The sequence below is a fragment of the Leguminivora glycinivorella genome, chromosome 27 (assembly GCF_023078275.1).
Source record: "Leguminivora glycinivorella isolate SPB_JAAS2020 chromosome 27, LegGlyc_1.1, whole genome shotgun sequence".
Classification (NCBI taxonomy): domain Eukaryota; kingdom Metazoa; phylum Arthropoda; class Insecta; order Lepidoptera; family Tortricidae; genus Leguminivora; species Leguminivora glycinivorella.
Window position 1 is genome coordinate 3,212,203 of NC_062997.1, and position 17,070 is coordinate 3,229,272.

Sequence of the window (17,070 nt, forward strand, 5' to 3'; positions counted from 1 at the left end):
AGCTGCGGGCTAAAACTACTTCTCTGTATACTCCATAGAGGAATACGTAAGGGTAAAGTTGTAACTCCATACATCAGTAAATGCAACTTATTTGTAGTGACATCTAGCGTCATCCACGCGTCAACTAGCGTAAATTATCAGTACTGCTACTTATCAATAGATGTCGCGACTAACAAAAAGTCTAATGCTCAACAATTTTTAGTTAATATTACAATAGTAAATCATTGTAAACTATTTTAATATCATATTTTTGGTAGACGCAACACTGTTGTCGAGTGTCGAGTACTGGTACTGATAATTTACGCTACTTGACGCGTGATTGACGCTAGATGTCACTAAAAATAACTTGCATTTACTGACTGAGTTACAACTCTTTCCTTATTTGTGAATGTGTTTAGTAAAACGTCCCAATTTGCCGGTTACCATTAGGGCGAGATTTACTTGTATCTTTATATGAATAAACTGACAAAGCGGCTTTATAGCAATCGACAAAGTGGGACGTTTTCCCGTGCACACTCACATTTGTTTATCTATTCTATCCTCGTAGCGCCCACCATACAAAATTTTTGCTAGAGAATCTTGATTCTTATTGTACTTGAGATTGAATTCAATTTCATTTGTTCGAAAAATTTTAGAAACAAAAGAAATTATATTTTATTTGTTTACATGAAAGTTAAAATTCCATTGAAACCATTATGTACTTTAGAAAGTACATTGGGCGCCACGAGGCTATGGTACACTCGATCCTCTTTGTATGACTATGTTGGTTGTATTAAGTTTACTGATCCCATTTCTTGAACTCGAGTCCATCGGGCGGCTTGACTTCCACCTTGTCTTTGGCGACTTGGTTCCAATTTGTACTGAGCACTGTGCCTCCGGACTCCACCTGAAACCAAATAAGTTTTTGCAAAAATTTGATTTTTGGCACAAGCTTTTATCGCCGACTGTACCTTTCTTTCAACAGTCATCTACTGCTCTCCGAGACATTTCTAAAAACCCCTTACTCGATGGGGATACGACGTTTCATAACAGAGTTCCTATGACCACCTCTCTGCTCCATCATCAGATCAGCTCCATGATACCATAATATTGCATTGTCACGTGATTTACATATGTGTGCAAAATTTCAGCTCAATCGGAAACCGGGAAGTGGGTCAAATTTAGCTTCTACGTTTTGACGCACACTAACATACTAACAAGGCAAGTTGAATAAAAGCTTGTAATCATTATTGCTTGCAGCTGACAGCGCGTAACACTCAGTCATTGTTACTTTGCGTGGAATGCCGCTCACTCAGCGCGTAACATTCGCTCAACGCGACTCACTCATTCCATTCATTGACTTGTTCACTCAGTCCGTCACAGAACAGAATGCCCAGAATGGTTTTTAACCCCCGACGCAAAAACGAAGGGGTGTTATAAGTTTGACGTGTCTGTCTGTCCGTCTGTCTGTCTGTCTGTCTGTTTGTCTGTCTTCTGTGTGTGTGTCTGTCTGTGGCATCGTAGCTCCCGAACGGATGAACCGATTTTGATTTAGTTTTTTTTGTCTGATGGCTGAGTTAGTCGAGAGTGTTCTTAGCCATGTTTCATGAAAATCGGTCCACTATGTCGAGGTCGGGGGTTTTTCAAAATTTTAATTTTTGAATGGTGGAAAGGTTGGTTGTATTGTGTGTGTTTTATATTTAGATAGAGTGCAAAATGAGTTTATGTTTGTTTTTAACCCCCGACGCAAAAACGACGGGGTGTTATAAGTTTGACGTGTCTGTCTGTCTGTCTGTCTGTGGCATCGTAGCTCCCGAACAGATGAACCGATTTAGATTTAGTTTTTTGTCTGAAAGCTGAGTAAGTCGGGAGTGTTCTTAGCCATGTTTCATGAAAATCGGTTCACTATGTCGCGGTCGGGGGTTTTTCCAAAATTTATCAATAATTTGAGCAAATAGCAATGTAAAATATTTGAAACAGTAATAAAATTGTAGCACCACTTTATTAGGGTTCCGTACCAAAAAGGTACAACAGGAACCCTTATGGTGCGACTCTGTCCGTCTGTCACATTCCTAAATATCTCGAGAACTACTAATGCTATCAACTTGAAATTTGGAATAGTTGTGAACATTGTAAACCTCTACAAATAGAAAGTATAATTTTTTTAAATATATTAATTTTAATTGTAGAAAATGGCCAAAATGAAAGGGGGGCAAACTGTAAATTTCAAGTTACAAGGTCAAGTGGGGTATCGTTGGAAAGAGCTCAAATTGAACGTAAATAAACTATTTTTTATAATTTTTTTGTTGTGGAAAAAAAAAAGAATTTTGAAGGAAAATGTAAAAAAAAATACCGTTCCCCCCCCCTTATCTCCGAAGTTTACCAACGAAAAATTATGAAAATATTAGTAAACATTGGTTTTATGCTATATATTACAGGAAAAATATAATTGTGTTTGTATTTTGAATACTTTTTTTTTTATTCACAAAAACTTTTCAGATTTTTACTTTCAATTTACCCACCCTTGCGGATGTATATCGTACTTAAAATTAATACGAGATGTTACGTAAACCATCTTCTGTCCAATAAAGTAAAAACTGTTTAAATCGGTTAACATTATAAAGAATTATCCCTGAAAAACCAGGTCGCGCAAATTAGTTAGCAAATTGACCGGGAGATGGCGCTATACACTATAATACTCATTAGTGCCTATACTTTTGTCTTCTAGTCAAGTCATTAGAGTTATATGAAAATATGAGATTATTTTTACTAGGTAGTTTGAAAGAAAGTTTGTACGGAACCCTCGGTGGGCGAGTCCGACTCGCACTTGGCCGGTTTTTATAATTACGGATTAACCTTTGTTATGCTTTAAGAACTAACCTAACAACAAAATTTAAATTTTGACCCCCGACCGCGACATGGTCGACCCATTTTCATGAAACATGGCTAAGAACACTCCCGACTAGCTCAGCTTTCAGACAAAAGAAACTAATAGTAAAAGTAACCGTTTACGAAATATTTGAAAATATGTGTTTTTTTATCGCGCATGAATTGCACAAGTACTAGAAAAAATGCGTCTAACTCAATAAACAATAACTTTACCGCAATTGATGTTATTATAAAATTTTTGCGTCTATTTATGTTCTTTCTAAAAATATAAGTTTCATTGGTATATGATAATATATAACCATGTAATTACGAATTTGGTTTAGCAGGAGTCACTCTGCTCGGTCGCAGAAATGGGCGCTGACCGTAGTAAAGTATTCAATATTTTTGAGGTCCTATTTTACGGATCCATATGCGAGAGGTATCGTTTCAAAGCTAATTAAACCTACTATATTTTTTTACAAATAACTATAATCATAAAGGTAGCTGTTTAGAAAATATTTGAAAATGTGTTTTATAGACATGAGTCGCACAAGTACCTACTGGTAAAAAATGCTTCTTAATCAATAAACAACAACTTTTCCGGAATTGATGTTAGTATAAGATGTACGCGGAATTTCGTGCGCTTTCTAATAACATAAGTTTTATTGGTGTATGATATTATATAACCAAGTAATTACAAATATGGTTAAGTAGGGGCCACAGCGCCCGGCCACGTATGGATGCTGACCGTCGCCAAATTTTCTATATTTTTCAGATCATCTTTTGAAAGCATATTATGCGTACTATCATTAGTTCTCAATAATTTTAGTTGTAACTGTAGTAGCTAACAAAATATTTGAAAATATGCATTGGAACCGATGTGAGTAAAACATGCTTCTAGCTCAATGAATTATATTTTTTCCGCAATTGATATAATAACAAAATAAACGGCGAAATGTATGACCTTTTCAAATAATAAGTTTTGTCAGTATTGCATAAACAATTAATGTTAATTTATCCATCATACTCACTGCGCACCGTCATATACCTACAATCTACATGGATGACCATTTTCGTTGCCGTTTTCATAATTTTTAATATTGTATCTTGGTGCATGACCAATAAACAATAACTTTACCGCAAATAATGTTATGATAAGATTTACAGGACATTTCATATGCTTTCTAAAAATATATAAGTTTTATTGATGTATGATATTATACAACCAAGTAATTACGAATTTGGTTTAGCAGGTGTCACTGCACCCCCGTGACGTAAATAGGTGCTAACCGTCGCCTAATTTTATGTATTTCTCGGATCCTATTTTAGCGATCAATTTGTGAGAGGTATCATTTGAAAGCATATTATGCGTACTATCGTTACTTTTTAATAATTTTAGTCGTAATTGTAGAAGTTTACAAAATATTTGACAATATGTGTATTTTTACTGTATATGAATAGCATTCGCACTGATACGAGTGAAACATGCTTCTAGCTCAATAAATTATATTTTTCCGCAATTGATATAATAACGAAATGAACCGCAAAATGTATGGCCTTTACAAAAAATGAGTTTTGTTAGTTTTGCTTAAACAATTAAATGTTAATTTGTCCACCATACCCACTGCGCACGGTCAATCGTCATATAAACGGATATCCACCGCCGTTGCCTTAATTTTTTCATCATTTTATAGATTTTTGTTTTACTGATCAATTAAGTATATAAGTAAATTCGATACGTGATAGATTATATTTATTATGAATATACGATTAGTGAAATAAAATCTGAAAAATCATGAAAAAAGGCAACGACGGTGGACATCCATTTATATGATGGTGCGCAGTAGGTGAGCTGAACAAATTCAAATTAATTGTTTATGCAATACAAACCAAACTTATTTTTTGTGTAAGTCATACATTTTCCGTTTATTTTGTTATTATTTCAATTGCGGAAAACTATAATTTATTGAGCTAGAAGCGTGTCTTATCAATGCCAATGCTATTCATGCACAGTAAAATACACATATTACTAATCAAATATTTTGTAAACTTCTACAGTTTCGACTTGAAATATTAGAAATAAAGATAGTACGCATAATATGCTTTCAAATGATACCTCTCACAAATTTATCAGTAAAATAGGAACTGAGTAACGTAGAAACTTTGGCGACGTCAGTCAGCACCCAATATCGTGACAGGGCGCAGTGGGGCCATTTTTTTCAAAGTTGTCCACCCCGTTTTTGGCTTGTCCCATACTTTTGATATAATATTTAGCGTATTTAAAGAGTCTAAACTAATGAAGACAATTTTTTATTCGAACCCAAATTTAGTTGACAGTAATTTACAATATTCATTTAAATTTTTATTACAATTATGTATTTGTTAAAAATTATAATGTGATAAAAAATGGGCAATTTTTTGCTGTCCCACGTCAAATATCGTTTTTTTTATGGATTTTATTCTATAAATAATTGTACTAAATATTGATGACGGCATAATTTGAAAAGATTGAGTTATACGCTATTATGTTATAAAATATTTCATGTTAATAAATAAACGTACTATTTAAAATTAAGTATAATTTGCCGAGACGGAATCTGGTAATTGTGGAATTTTCCATTCCGAAACCGCAGAATGACTGTTAAAATTAAAAGAAAGTTCCTAACATTTGGTAGCATTTTATTCAGCTTGGCAAAATTAATTTAAAACTACTCAATACCGCCATCTTGCATTTGCCAGTTGCCGCCAAACACGCAATAAAGTAGCTCGTACTCAGGGGTAACTTTTTCTCATTCCACCTTCCGAAACCAAATTTGCGGGTAAATACGTAATATGCAACCTTTTAACATCGATTCCTAAAACAAAGCACTAATACTGAAACCAAATAAGCCAATTAAAAGCAAGATTTGTGATTATTTAAGAAATAATTAAGTAAAATATCGCCGGAGGTAGCGTTCCGTTACTTCCGATCCGATACTAGATCGTTGGTTTCGTATAGGCGGAAAGAAAAACGTATCGGAATGGAAGTATAAAGCGGTATTCATGTGGTTTTAATGTGATGTTTTAGTTTAATTTTATTGCGGGAAATAAAAGAAAAACGTATGGAATTAAAACTAATTCATCTAAAATATGGTAATCAATCACGGATTACACACTCCGGTTGTTTTAGTCATTATGCGCGATATGCTTTGGAGGTCTTAGGTACTCACGTTCAAGTGTAGACGAGACCTTAGCTTTCATCCGTTACCCATACAGTCAGATCCGTTACTGTCCCATGTTTCAAATAGTTTTATTTGCAAAAATTAAATACAATTTGTTATTAAACTACGTTTCCGTTATTTTATATTGAAATAGTAACGTTTAAACTATTGATTACAAGTGATGGCATCCTATAAACTTTTGAAACAGTATAGTAATCTTAAAAATTCTCCTCTACTTTGTACTGAAAGTAACGGAACGGATATATATATGGGTTTAAAAAAATAGTAGTCCGCATTTATGTGAAAATAAAAGTGTAATTTCTTCATTTGTTATTTTAGAATGAATAATAAACATATTGTAAAATTCCCAAACCTTTTATATTTACATTATCTGCGATTAAATTTGGTTGCGGAACGGAACACTCGCTTTTCCTCAACTCAACAAAAACATATTTTTTTCATTAATTACTTAAAATTCAAGTGAACCTTCTATATTTTATATAAATTTATTTATTAAAGAATCTATAAAAATAGCTTTTAATAAATTTCTATCGGTTTCATTTTCATATCAACTTTTTTCGGGGTGGACAACTTTGAATAAAATGGCCCAGTGACCCCTGCTAAACCAAATTCGTAATTACTTGGTCATATATTATCATACACCAATAAAACTTATATTTTTAGAAAGCGCATGAAATTTCGCGTAAATTTTATAATAACATTAATTGCGGTAAAGTTATGGTTTATTAAGTTAGAAGCATTTTTTATCAGTATATGTGCAACTCGTGCTCGAAAAAAAAACTCATGTTTTCAAATATTTTGTAAACAGCTACCTTTATAACTATAGTTATTCAAAAATAATTATAGTAGGTTTAATTTGCTTTAAAATTATACCTCTTACATATGGATCCGTAAAATAAGAACTTAAAAATATTGAATACTTTACTACGGTCGGCGCTCATTTTTATGCGACCGGTGGAGTGACCACTACGAAACAAAATTCGTAATTTAATGGTTATATTATCACTTACCAATAAAACTTATATTTTTAGAAAGCTCATGAATAGTCGCGTAAATTTTATAATAACATTAATTGCGGTAACGTTATTGTTTATTGACTTAGAAGCATTTTTTACCAGTACTTGTGCGATTCATGCTCGATAAAAAACACATATTTTCAAATATTATGTAAACAGCTACCTTTAATACTATAGTTATGTGTAAACTATTATAGTAGGTTTAATTATCTTTCAAACGATACCTCTCACATATGGATCCGTAAAATAAGACCTCAAAAATATTGAATACTTTACTACGGTCAGCGCCCGTTTATGCGACCTGGAGGATAACCCCTGCCAAACAAAATTCTTAATTACATGGTTATATATTATCATATACCAATGAAACTTATATTTTTAGAAAGAGCATGAATAGACGCGAAAATTTTATAATAACATCAATTGCGGTAAAGTTATTGTTTATTGAGTTAGACGCATTTTTTACTAGTGCTTGTGCAATTCAAGCGCGATAAAAAAACACATATTTTCAAATATTTCCTAAACGGTTACTTTTATGAGCATAGTTATTTGAAAACAATTAAAGTAGGTTTAATAATCTTTCAAATGACACCTCGCACGAACAGATTGGTGCCATTGTGAATAAATATCTATGATGGTCGGTCGCCATCTTTCCCCCCTTTTTCTCGACCCGTCCCCCTCCTTAAACTAAAACAGGTCAATTCGTAATCTGGAGAGAACGAGGAACATATCCATACCTGTTTTAGGTATTTAGAAGAGATGTCGACGAAAATCGTGAAGGAGACGACTTGTGGCCAAATTGGCTCTAGACTATAAATACAAATCGGTTCATCCGTTCGGGAGCTACGATGCCACAGACAGACACACACACACACACAGACAGACAGACAGACAAACAGACAGACAGACAGACACGTCAAACTTATAACACCCCGTCGTTTTTTCGTCGGGGGTTAAAAAGATGGACGTAACTAAAACAATAACCTGAAATGGTCACTTGAAAAAATGTTTTTGAGGTTACTTTAGCAGAAGGAAAATAAACTTCTTGTTAGTTGCGCCACCTATTATCAAGTAGCAGTACTCAATTTATCCGTCCTCCATCCTAAAACGTCAGATTTCAAGCCGTTGCGCTAGACGGAGTTACTGCCTTCCGGCTCCGTCGAACTGCATAATATGCAATATTATATGCATACAATTATGTATAATAAATGTGGCCAGTAAATAAAAAGCCTCATATGACATGTCGTCACTACTTTAAAAAAAACCGGCCAAGAGCGTGTCGGGCCACGCTCAGTGTAGGGTTCCGTAGTTATCCGTATTTTTCTTAAAAACTACTGAACCTATCAAGTTCAAAACAATTTTCCTAGAAAGGCTTAATAAAGTTCTACTTTTGTGATTTTTTTCATATTTTTTAAACATATGGTTCAAAAGTTAGAGGGGGGGGGGGGACGCACTTTTTTTCCTTTAGGAGCGATTATTTCCAAAAATATTAATATTATCAAAAAAAAACCGGCCAAGTGCGAGTCGGACTCGCGCACCGAGGGTTCCGTACAAACCTGCAAGGTTTACAATTATTAAAAAAAAATATATTATGTGATGTAACTAAAAATTAATGGTTTTCGTAATTTTTCCTTTATCTATGCTATAAGACGTTGCTTCGTACCAAATTTCAAGATTCTGAGTTCACGGGAAGCACCCTGTAGGTTTTGATTCCCTTGCAAGTGTCGAAAATTTGCGGCATAAACGGCTGTATCTTTTGATTGCGTTGGCTTAGAAGTTTGATTTTTTCACAGCTTCAAGGGACAGTAGACCTGAGTAATTGATATAAATTTCAGCTTCATACCTCCACGCGTTCCTGAGAAAAAGGGTCTTGACAGACGGACGGACGGACGGACAGACGGACAACAAAGTGATCCTATAAGGGTTCCGTTTTTTCCTTTTGAGGTACGGAACCCTAAAAACGATCTTAGTAAACCCTTCTTCATTTTTAAATACCTATCCAACAATATATCACACGTTGGGGTTGGAATGAAAAAAAATATCATCCCCACTTTACATGTAGGGGGGGTACCCTAATAAAACATATTTTTCCATTTTTTATTTTTGCACTTTGTTGGCGTGATTGATATACATATTGGTACCAAATTTCAGCTTTCTAGTGCTTACGGTTACTGAGATTATCCGCGGACGGACGGACGGACGGACGGACGGACGGACGGACGGACAGACAGACATGGCGAAACTATAAGGGTTCCTAGTTGACTACGGAACCCTAAAAACTTGTATCTTCGTCTGTCAATGAAAAGAAAATTGTAGTAAGTATGTATGGAATGCATATCGTCACTAATTTAAAAAAAACCGGCCAAGTGCGAGTCGGACTCGCCCACCGAGGGTTCCGTACAAACTTTCTTTCAAACTACCTAGTAAAAATAATCTCATATTTTCATATAACTCTGACTTGACAAGAAGACAAAAGTATAGGCACTAATGAGTATTATTGTGTACAGCGCCATCTCCCGGTCAATATGCTAACTAATTTGCGCGACCTGGTTTTTCAGGGATAATTCTTTATAATGTTAACCGATTTAAACAGTTTTTACTTTATTGGACAGAAGATGGTTTACGTAACATCTCGTATTAATTTGAAGTACGATATACATCCGCAAGGGTGGGTAAATTGAAAGTAAAAATCTGAAAAGTTTTTTGTGAATTAAAAAAAGTATTCAAAATACAAACACGATTATATTTTTCCTGTAATATTTAGCATAAAACCAATGTTTACTAAAATTTTCATAATTTTTCGTTGGTAAACTTCGGAGATAAGGGGGGGGGGGGGGACGGTATTTTTTTTTACATTTTCCTTCAAAATTATTTTTTTTTCCACAACAAAAAAATTATAAAAAATACCTTATTTACGTTCAATTTGAGCTCTTTCCAACGATACCCCACTTGACCTAGTAACTTGAAATTTACAGTTTGCCCCCCTTTCATTTTGGCCATTTTCTACAATTAAAATTAATATATTTAAAAAAATTATAGTTTCTATTTGTAGAGGTTTACAATGTTCATAACTATTCCAAATTTCAAGTTGATAGCATTAGTAGTTCTCGAGATATTTAGGAATGTGACAGACGGACAGACAGACGGACAGAGTCGCAACATAAGGGTTCCTGTTGTACCTTTTTGGTACGGAACCCTAAAAATCTCGTATCTCACGCTGCTCCTCAAAGTTAAAACGCAGTAAGTCTATATGCATTCCATACATACTACAATTTTCTTTTCATTGACAGACGAAGATACAAGTTTTTTTAAAAGTAGTGACGATGTAATGGTGTGAGCCAAGGTCAACAAACATTTCTTATTCTACTGGCTTAAGTACGTAATCTACTATTTGTTAGTGGCGCCATCTATTGTCAAGTAGCAGTACTGATAATTTTAATTCATTGTTGTTGTTGTCCTAAGGCACCTCATGCCCCGTAGCCGAACTATATTTCTGCGACGCGAAACGCCGCGAAATGTAGTTTGACTCTGTCGCGCCAACACGCAAGAGCGATATCAGATAGAGAAAGATATATTATCGTGAGCGTTTCGTGATCGTTTGCGCATTCGGCTAAGCACACAGACGTGCAAAATACCTTCACAAGTTCGCGCCACGCCTTCCTATCTTCAGCGACCCTCGTGGCGTGGATTTTAATATCACACTACAATTACTTATTGTACTTACAAAGCTCTTGTTCATGGCTCTCCGCACCTCGTCTGATCCCTCGCCGTATATTTTAATATATATATTTATGAGAAGGAAAAATATGCTTTTTGTTAGTGGCGCCATCTATTGTCAAGTAGCAGTACTACATTATTGCACTAAAATTACTTATTGTACTTACAAAGCTCTTGTTCATAGCTCTCTCACCTCGTCAGCTGATAGTACTCGGTTCTGCCGTATATTTTTACTGGAAGAGCGCGTTGTTTATGAGCTCATTGAACAGATCACCTTTTTACGTACCACTTAACTGTAACTGGCCACTTCAATGACATGTGCAGTTTTCCTCTTTTACCATTTACAACAAAAATTGTTGACATGACAGAAATATTTATTATGATTTTTTTTAGACGAAATTATAATTAATTTTTTTGTTAGGAAAATGAAATCAAAAAAGTTACATGAAAAGATTTCTTAATTTATATTTAAAGTTAGTTATTTTAATGTAAAGTAGGTATCAATATTTATTAGTTATATAATTTTGATAATTTATTTTTATATTTTCGAAAATTGCGGTCAAACGTCTACCTATCCATACTAAAAAAAAAAATGCTCCATACAAACTTCCACCCCAATTTTAGGGAAGTTGGGGGATAGGAGACAAAAAGTAGCTAGTGTCTCTCTCCATCCCTTCAACTATCTCTACTTCAAAATCACGTCAATTCGTCGCTTCGTTTTGCCGTGAAAGACGGACAAACAAACAGACACGCACACTTTCCCATTTATAATATTAGTATGGATAAGTAAATAAGTAATAAAAGGTTAGGCTGGAAAAAAGAATAGAAATCAAAGGGATGTTGCCATTATTTTGCCAAGTTGTAAGAGGCTTATAAAATGTGTGTTTCCGTCTCAGAAATAACAGTACTACTATAAGACAAGGCATTTTTTCATAATGTTTGATTGTGATTCTGGGACAAATTGGGTTGTATCTAATAATGCATTTGTCAAATAATTAGAAACATACCATTTTCTTAATCTCTTTCTCAATTTTATCCCAGTCTTTTTTGAATATCTTCGGCGGCGCAGGAGGCCCGGAAGCATCTATGACAGCTGAAATAAGAAGGATTATTAGTTGAGCATTTCTTTTTTTTTTGCCACTTTTATGAAGTGTGATACTTTTGAAAAAAAAAAATGCTATTTCTACTCAGAATTACAAGCTTTTTCAATCCTAGTAGTTAAAAAAATTCCCATAAGATTTTTTCTTATTTTGTTACCATTTTCCGTACATGTTGTATGGGGTAACAAAAGAGGAAAGTAACAAAAATGTATGGAAATTCTGGGACACTTTTTGTCTCCCAGTGAGATTCAAAGTACTCGTGATTCTGAGTACAATTGACCTAAAATTCCCTAAAACAAGCAAAAATTTTTTATTGGCAAAAAAAAAGAAATGCTCAGTTATGAGTGGTCCGGTGCAATTATTAGTACATATTTATTATACCCTGGCTAAGAACACTCCCGTGTCTGTCTGTCTGTTTGTCCGTCTGTGGCATCGTAGCTCCCGAACGGATGAACCAATGTAGATTTAGTTTTTTTTTTGTTTGAATCGGGAGTGTTTTATGAAAATCGGTCTACTATGACAGGGGTTTTTTAGGGTGGTTTTTTTTTTCAAAATTTTATATTTGTGGTTAGGTTATATAATGCATTTGTATAATTCCTACTAACCTTGTGGTATAGCCTTTATTTTCTCTTCATTCCCTTCCCCCTCCAACTTGGCCCACCGCAGGCCCTCTTTCTTCCGTAACTTGACTTCTATCTTGGACGGAGACACTATGTGGGAGCTCATGGAAGGAATCACCTCATGTGCTAGTTCTAATTCTAGACTGTACTCGGCATCTGTGTTTGGTAGTGGGGCAGACACTGAAAGCTAAAACAATCATAGTTAATGATCTAGTGATTAATATACAAATACATATGCAGTCTGTCATGACATGTAGCATAGACAGTCATATTTTAACCGCTTAGCCTAGTGGTGTGCAAGTTGCGGAAACCAAATACTATGTAAACTCTACGAGTTAATACGTGCAGCTCGGTGCCAAAGTTGGCAACAGGCACACTAGCGCTCCTAGCGGCATGAGTTGATCAAAATAGTTTAGTTTCATACAGCATAAAATTAAAAAAAATTACAAATTCTTATTTTTTTGTTTTATTCCGTCTAAAAATGTTAAAGTAGATCAAGTAATAGCATTTTCTATTTTAATTTACTCAAATAAAAGTCTGAACAACTACTTTGATCAACTCGAACCGCTAGATGGCGCTAGTAAAATTGTTGCCGCTCAATTGTATGGGAAATTTGCGGAAACTTTCCAAAAAAATCTTAAATTTCTTGAAAAATTCATGAAAATTTCTAAAATAAAGGGAATTTAAATTTTAGAAATGGAAAGTTTCCATGCATACAATGCTGAAGTTTTCCTATGTGAAAATTTTAGAATTTTGGAAACTTTCTATTGGCACATCAGTAGCTTAGCCTCTCAGATTCAAACATGCTTGTGTTGCCAAGAAGTTGTTGAACAAGAACAGGTATGACATTACATGAACCCATGTCTTATTTTTCAAGCATTGGTGAAATGAGCTGGATTTTTGTGTGTCTCAAATATCAAACTATGACAGTCAATGGGTTAAGAAATGCAGACTATGTTCTCAATTCAGTATTTATTCTATCAGTGAGCAATAATTTATACATACATACATACATACATACAATCACGCCTGTATCCCATAAAGGGGTAGGCAGAGCACATGAAACTACTAAAGCTGTTTTTGGTGAAATTCTTAACCCGTCACCACACAGGCAATTCATTCGCAATAATTTATGTGGTGAAATATAAGTGTTTTCATTGATTTTAACGTTACATTTATTACTATAATTACAGATTTAAGCAGTTTTACTGTGGGTAATACCGATGATATTTTTATTGAAGGTAGTTTGAGGTGTTTAAGAAAAATAAAAGCGGGTAGAAGGTGGTCAGTTGGTTCGGAGCAGAGAGGTGTGTTGTAAGAGGACGAGAATGAGTCAAATGAATCTTAATTGTGAATTACCAGTACACCTGTGTTTAACCCGTGGAGCGCCCACCCCCCTAAATTACATATTTTAGTTACGGACACCTTGTGTCTATAGGATGCTCCACGGGTTAATTGAGGAGTTGGCTAACATAAGTCATACTGATGAACAAAACAAAGGCATAACTAACCTACCCTATACTTGATATTTTCTATGGGAGGTAACAAAAAACAATTATTCAATTTGTTAAATTACAGTATAAATGGTCTGTGACAGATATGGGACAAGGCAACAAGGCATTTGAGGGGTTGTAGACATAATTATTGCAAGAGTACTTACACTGCGGTCTCCATAATGAACTTTCACCTTGTCAGCCGGCGCGTTCTTGAGCAGAATGGTGACCACCACCTGTGCGTCTGTCTGGTACCAGTCATGCTTGATTTTTGGCTTCTGAAAATTTCAATTGTACATTTACACACTATTATTATCGCGGAAATATCGCCGAAATTCGGGAGAGCACATGTGATCGCGTACTTGACAAATGCGGACTGGTTTTGTTGAAGTACCCTCATATTTCAATACACTGCACTAATTGAAGATCATGTATTGAGGGGGTAGGTACCAGGCAGTTTAGATCAACTTACCATGATCTTACTTCAACCACAACTTCAAGTATGCAGTAAGTTATAAGCAGCTGTAAGTTGTACTACTTGTAGACTGCCAATAAGAACAAGTATTATTATTGTACTATGTATGTGCTTTCTACCCACAATACTGAAAGTCCTGTTGAAATATTGCCTTTAGGATTGACCTGTTCATAATCATATATTTTGTCATAACATCAACAGGAGAAATAACATCTGCTCCCGTGTTATCTTTAAAAAAAAAACCTCAACCTCTTCGGGTAAAACCTTAGTTAAAGTATAAACAAAGATATAACCTTCTGCATTACGATGCACTTTATTAACTAAACTGTAAAGCGAAAACAACATTACATCTATCAAGTCTTATTTTGAATCAGTGGGTAAGTAAATAAGTCAATGATTATGCATAAATTTATCATAAACATTTCACCAAAATGATAAACAGAACGGTAAAAGAGAGAGGCCGAGAAACATGAATTCTAAAATATAGTCTTAGAAGAATGAATAGTTAAGAAATGCTACACTTACCGCTGCGATAGTATTTTCTGCTGTGTCGGTCATATTTCAGACTTTTTAATCTCTCCCGTAGGCAACGGTTGTTTGGAAAATTCTAGCACCGCATTCGACAAAAATAGTTTTTTCTGGAACTGACAGTTGACATTGACAGCCAAAATACAATGTTGCCAGTTATGCAAGATGTAGGGCCAAACGCAACCAAACGTTCCCCAGTGCTCAATACAAACCAGCCGTAGCCGTAGTATATTTAAAATAGAGAAACGTTGGTTTTTAGCTGTGCATGTGTGGGTAATATGAGAAACGTTGGTTTTTAGCTATGTGGCTCTTCATGGATGGACGTGGAATGGAAAAAGCTAGAAATTCTAGGTCTTTTACGTTGTCAAATATGTGTGTGTGTGTGTGTACATTAAACATTTGCAAGGTTATTTTATTTCCTAAAATCTACACTATTATTGGCATAGATAAACTTATTATTTTCGTAAATATTTCACTACTGTCCTCTCTGACGGCTGACGACCAACTGAATGAAGCGCCAACGTGTAAACGCAGTATTTTAGGGATGTAGATTTATCCATTTTAAATTTTAATCATGGTACATATCGATAATTTCCACTCAGCAAAAAGGAAGAAAATTAATAAATAACAAATTCAAATAAATAAGATAGCAAACACATAAAAGTTTTAGTTTCAAATGTACTAATTAATTCGTTCCATTACCTACCGTCGTTTAGGTGGTGGGGAGCCGATATAGCAGGAACGAACGGAAGCGCTTTTACGATATCTTAGGACATCTTTCAATGCCTATGAGAAAAACTGCAGAGCTGCAGGTGAGAGCATCAAACCCGTCATCTGAAGTCTATGAATACTGGTTTATATAATAATGACGCATTATCAATGACATTAAGATTAACACTATTTTAGAACTTTGCAGAGGGGTGGCCTCTCCTCCCGTGGGTGTCGATGTCGTTCAAGTTGGTAGTGAGATACCTATTGCAAGAATAGGCTAGTTTCCTACGAGTCAAATCAGCTTCTTTTTAAGAACTGTCAAAACGATTTGCTAATATGGAATTACTATGAAATACTGAGGAGTGACGTCACGGTCAATTCATTTACTTTTATATCTTTCTCTTTGACTTATTAAGGCTGCTTTCAAAAAAAAACATCAAAAGAATGTAAAATTGATAGTTTTAGTCGGTGAAATACTACACTTTCCGTTATCCAATAGATTTATTTAATTCAAGTTCCAGTTAGAGCATCTTATTATCTCGATTTTTATAAGACTGGATTTTTGAAAACTAACTCACTAAATTAATTATGAATTTTTCTCTAATGCACGTTTAGAAAAACGCACGTATAGAGCTGAATCAGTCGATCTTATTTGTAAAATTTGGACAATTTTGAATATTAAAACGGGTAAATTTATAATTCGTATATCCTGTACCACAATCATTTCAGACTAGATTTTTATTTTAAGTTTTTGAAAAAGAGTAAACTAGCCTAAGGCGAATTCAATTTTTTCAGAAATTACCTAAAATTAAGTGACAATTTCTTTGAAAATCTACATCACATAGAAGTAAGTTTTGTACTAAATTAATCTGCAACGTTTACTTAAGTTGCTGTTATGCCTTAGTGATTATAAATTGCTATTATTGATTTTTGCCAATTTTTTGAAAACGAGCCTTCACCGGTACAATTATTACCACTTTTGGACATTTTCTCATATTTTGTTAGACCAAGTAGAAAAAGTCCTATAATGTGATATATATTTATAAACTACTCGCAAAGCCCTTTAATTTGATACCACACACGGTATGATCGAGCGCTCGGTTGCGATTTCACTATTTTTAACACGAAAGCCCTCTTAAATAGAAATTATGTTTAAACACAACCACTGTCCATATATTTGTTCTAATTTTGTGGTGCTTTATTTCGTGCACTGCATTAAATATTTTATTTTTAATTATAGGAAACTAGCCTATTTGTTTTTCTTTCAATTCCTGAATTGCCAAGAGTGGCACTCCAACTTGAGCTGTTTCATGTGCTCTGCCTACCGGGAATACAGGCTGAT

General features: G+C 34.6%; 1 protein-coding gene across 1 annotated transcript; it reads right to left on the minus strand.

Moving 5' to 3' along the window:
* Window positions 1-406: 406 nt before the first annotated feature.
* Window positions 407-15,128, minus strand: LOC125240200 (protein SGT1 homolog). The gene is made up of 6 exons (XM_048148024.1): window positions 15,015-15,128; window positions 14,182-14,292; window positions 12,507-12,708; window positions 11,809-11,894; window positions 10,809-10,913; window positions 407-886 (listed from the first exon to the last, which is right to left on the minus strand). The coding sequence occupies exons 1-6, from the start codon at window positions 15,045-15,047 to the stop codon at window positions 779-781; spliced, it is 645 nt and encodes a 214-aa protein (XP_048003981.1). The 5' UTR covers window positions 15,048-15,128; the 3' UTR covers window positions 407-778.
* Between the last annotated feature and the right edge of the window lie 1,942 nt (window positions 15,129-17,070).

Excerpts from the sequence above, each read along its gene's own strand:
- LOC125240200 (XM_048148024.1), bottom strand. The coding sequence starts at position 15,047 with ATGACCGACACAGCAGAAAATACTATCGCAGCG. Across the intron at positions 14,293-15,014 it reads CAGAAAATACTATCGCAGCG|AAGCCAAAAATCAAGCATGA; the intron begins GTAAGTGTAGCA and ends TGAAATTTTCAG. Across the intron at positions 10,914-11,808 it reads AGAAAGAGATTAAGAAAATG|ATGGCGCCACTAACAAAAAG; the intron begins GTATGTTTCTAA and ends ACTTGACAATAG.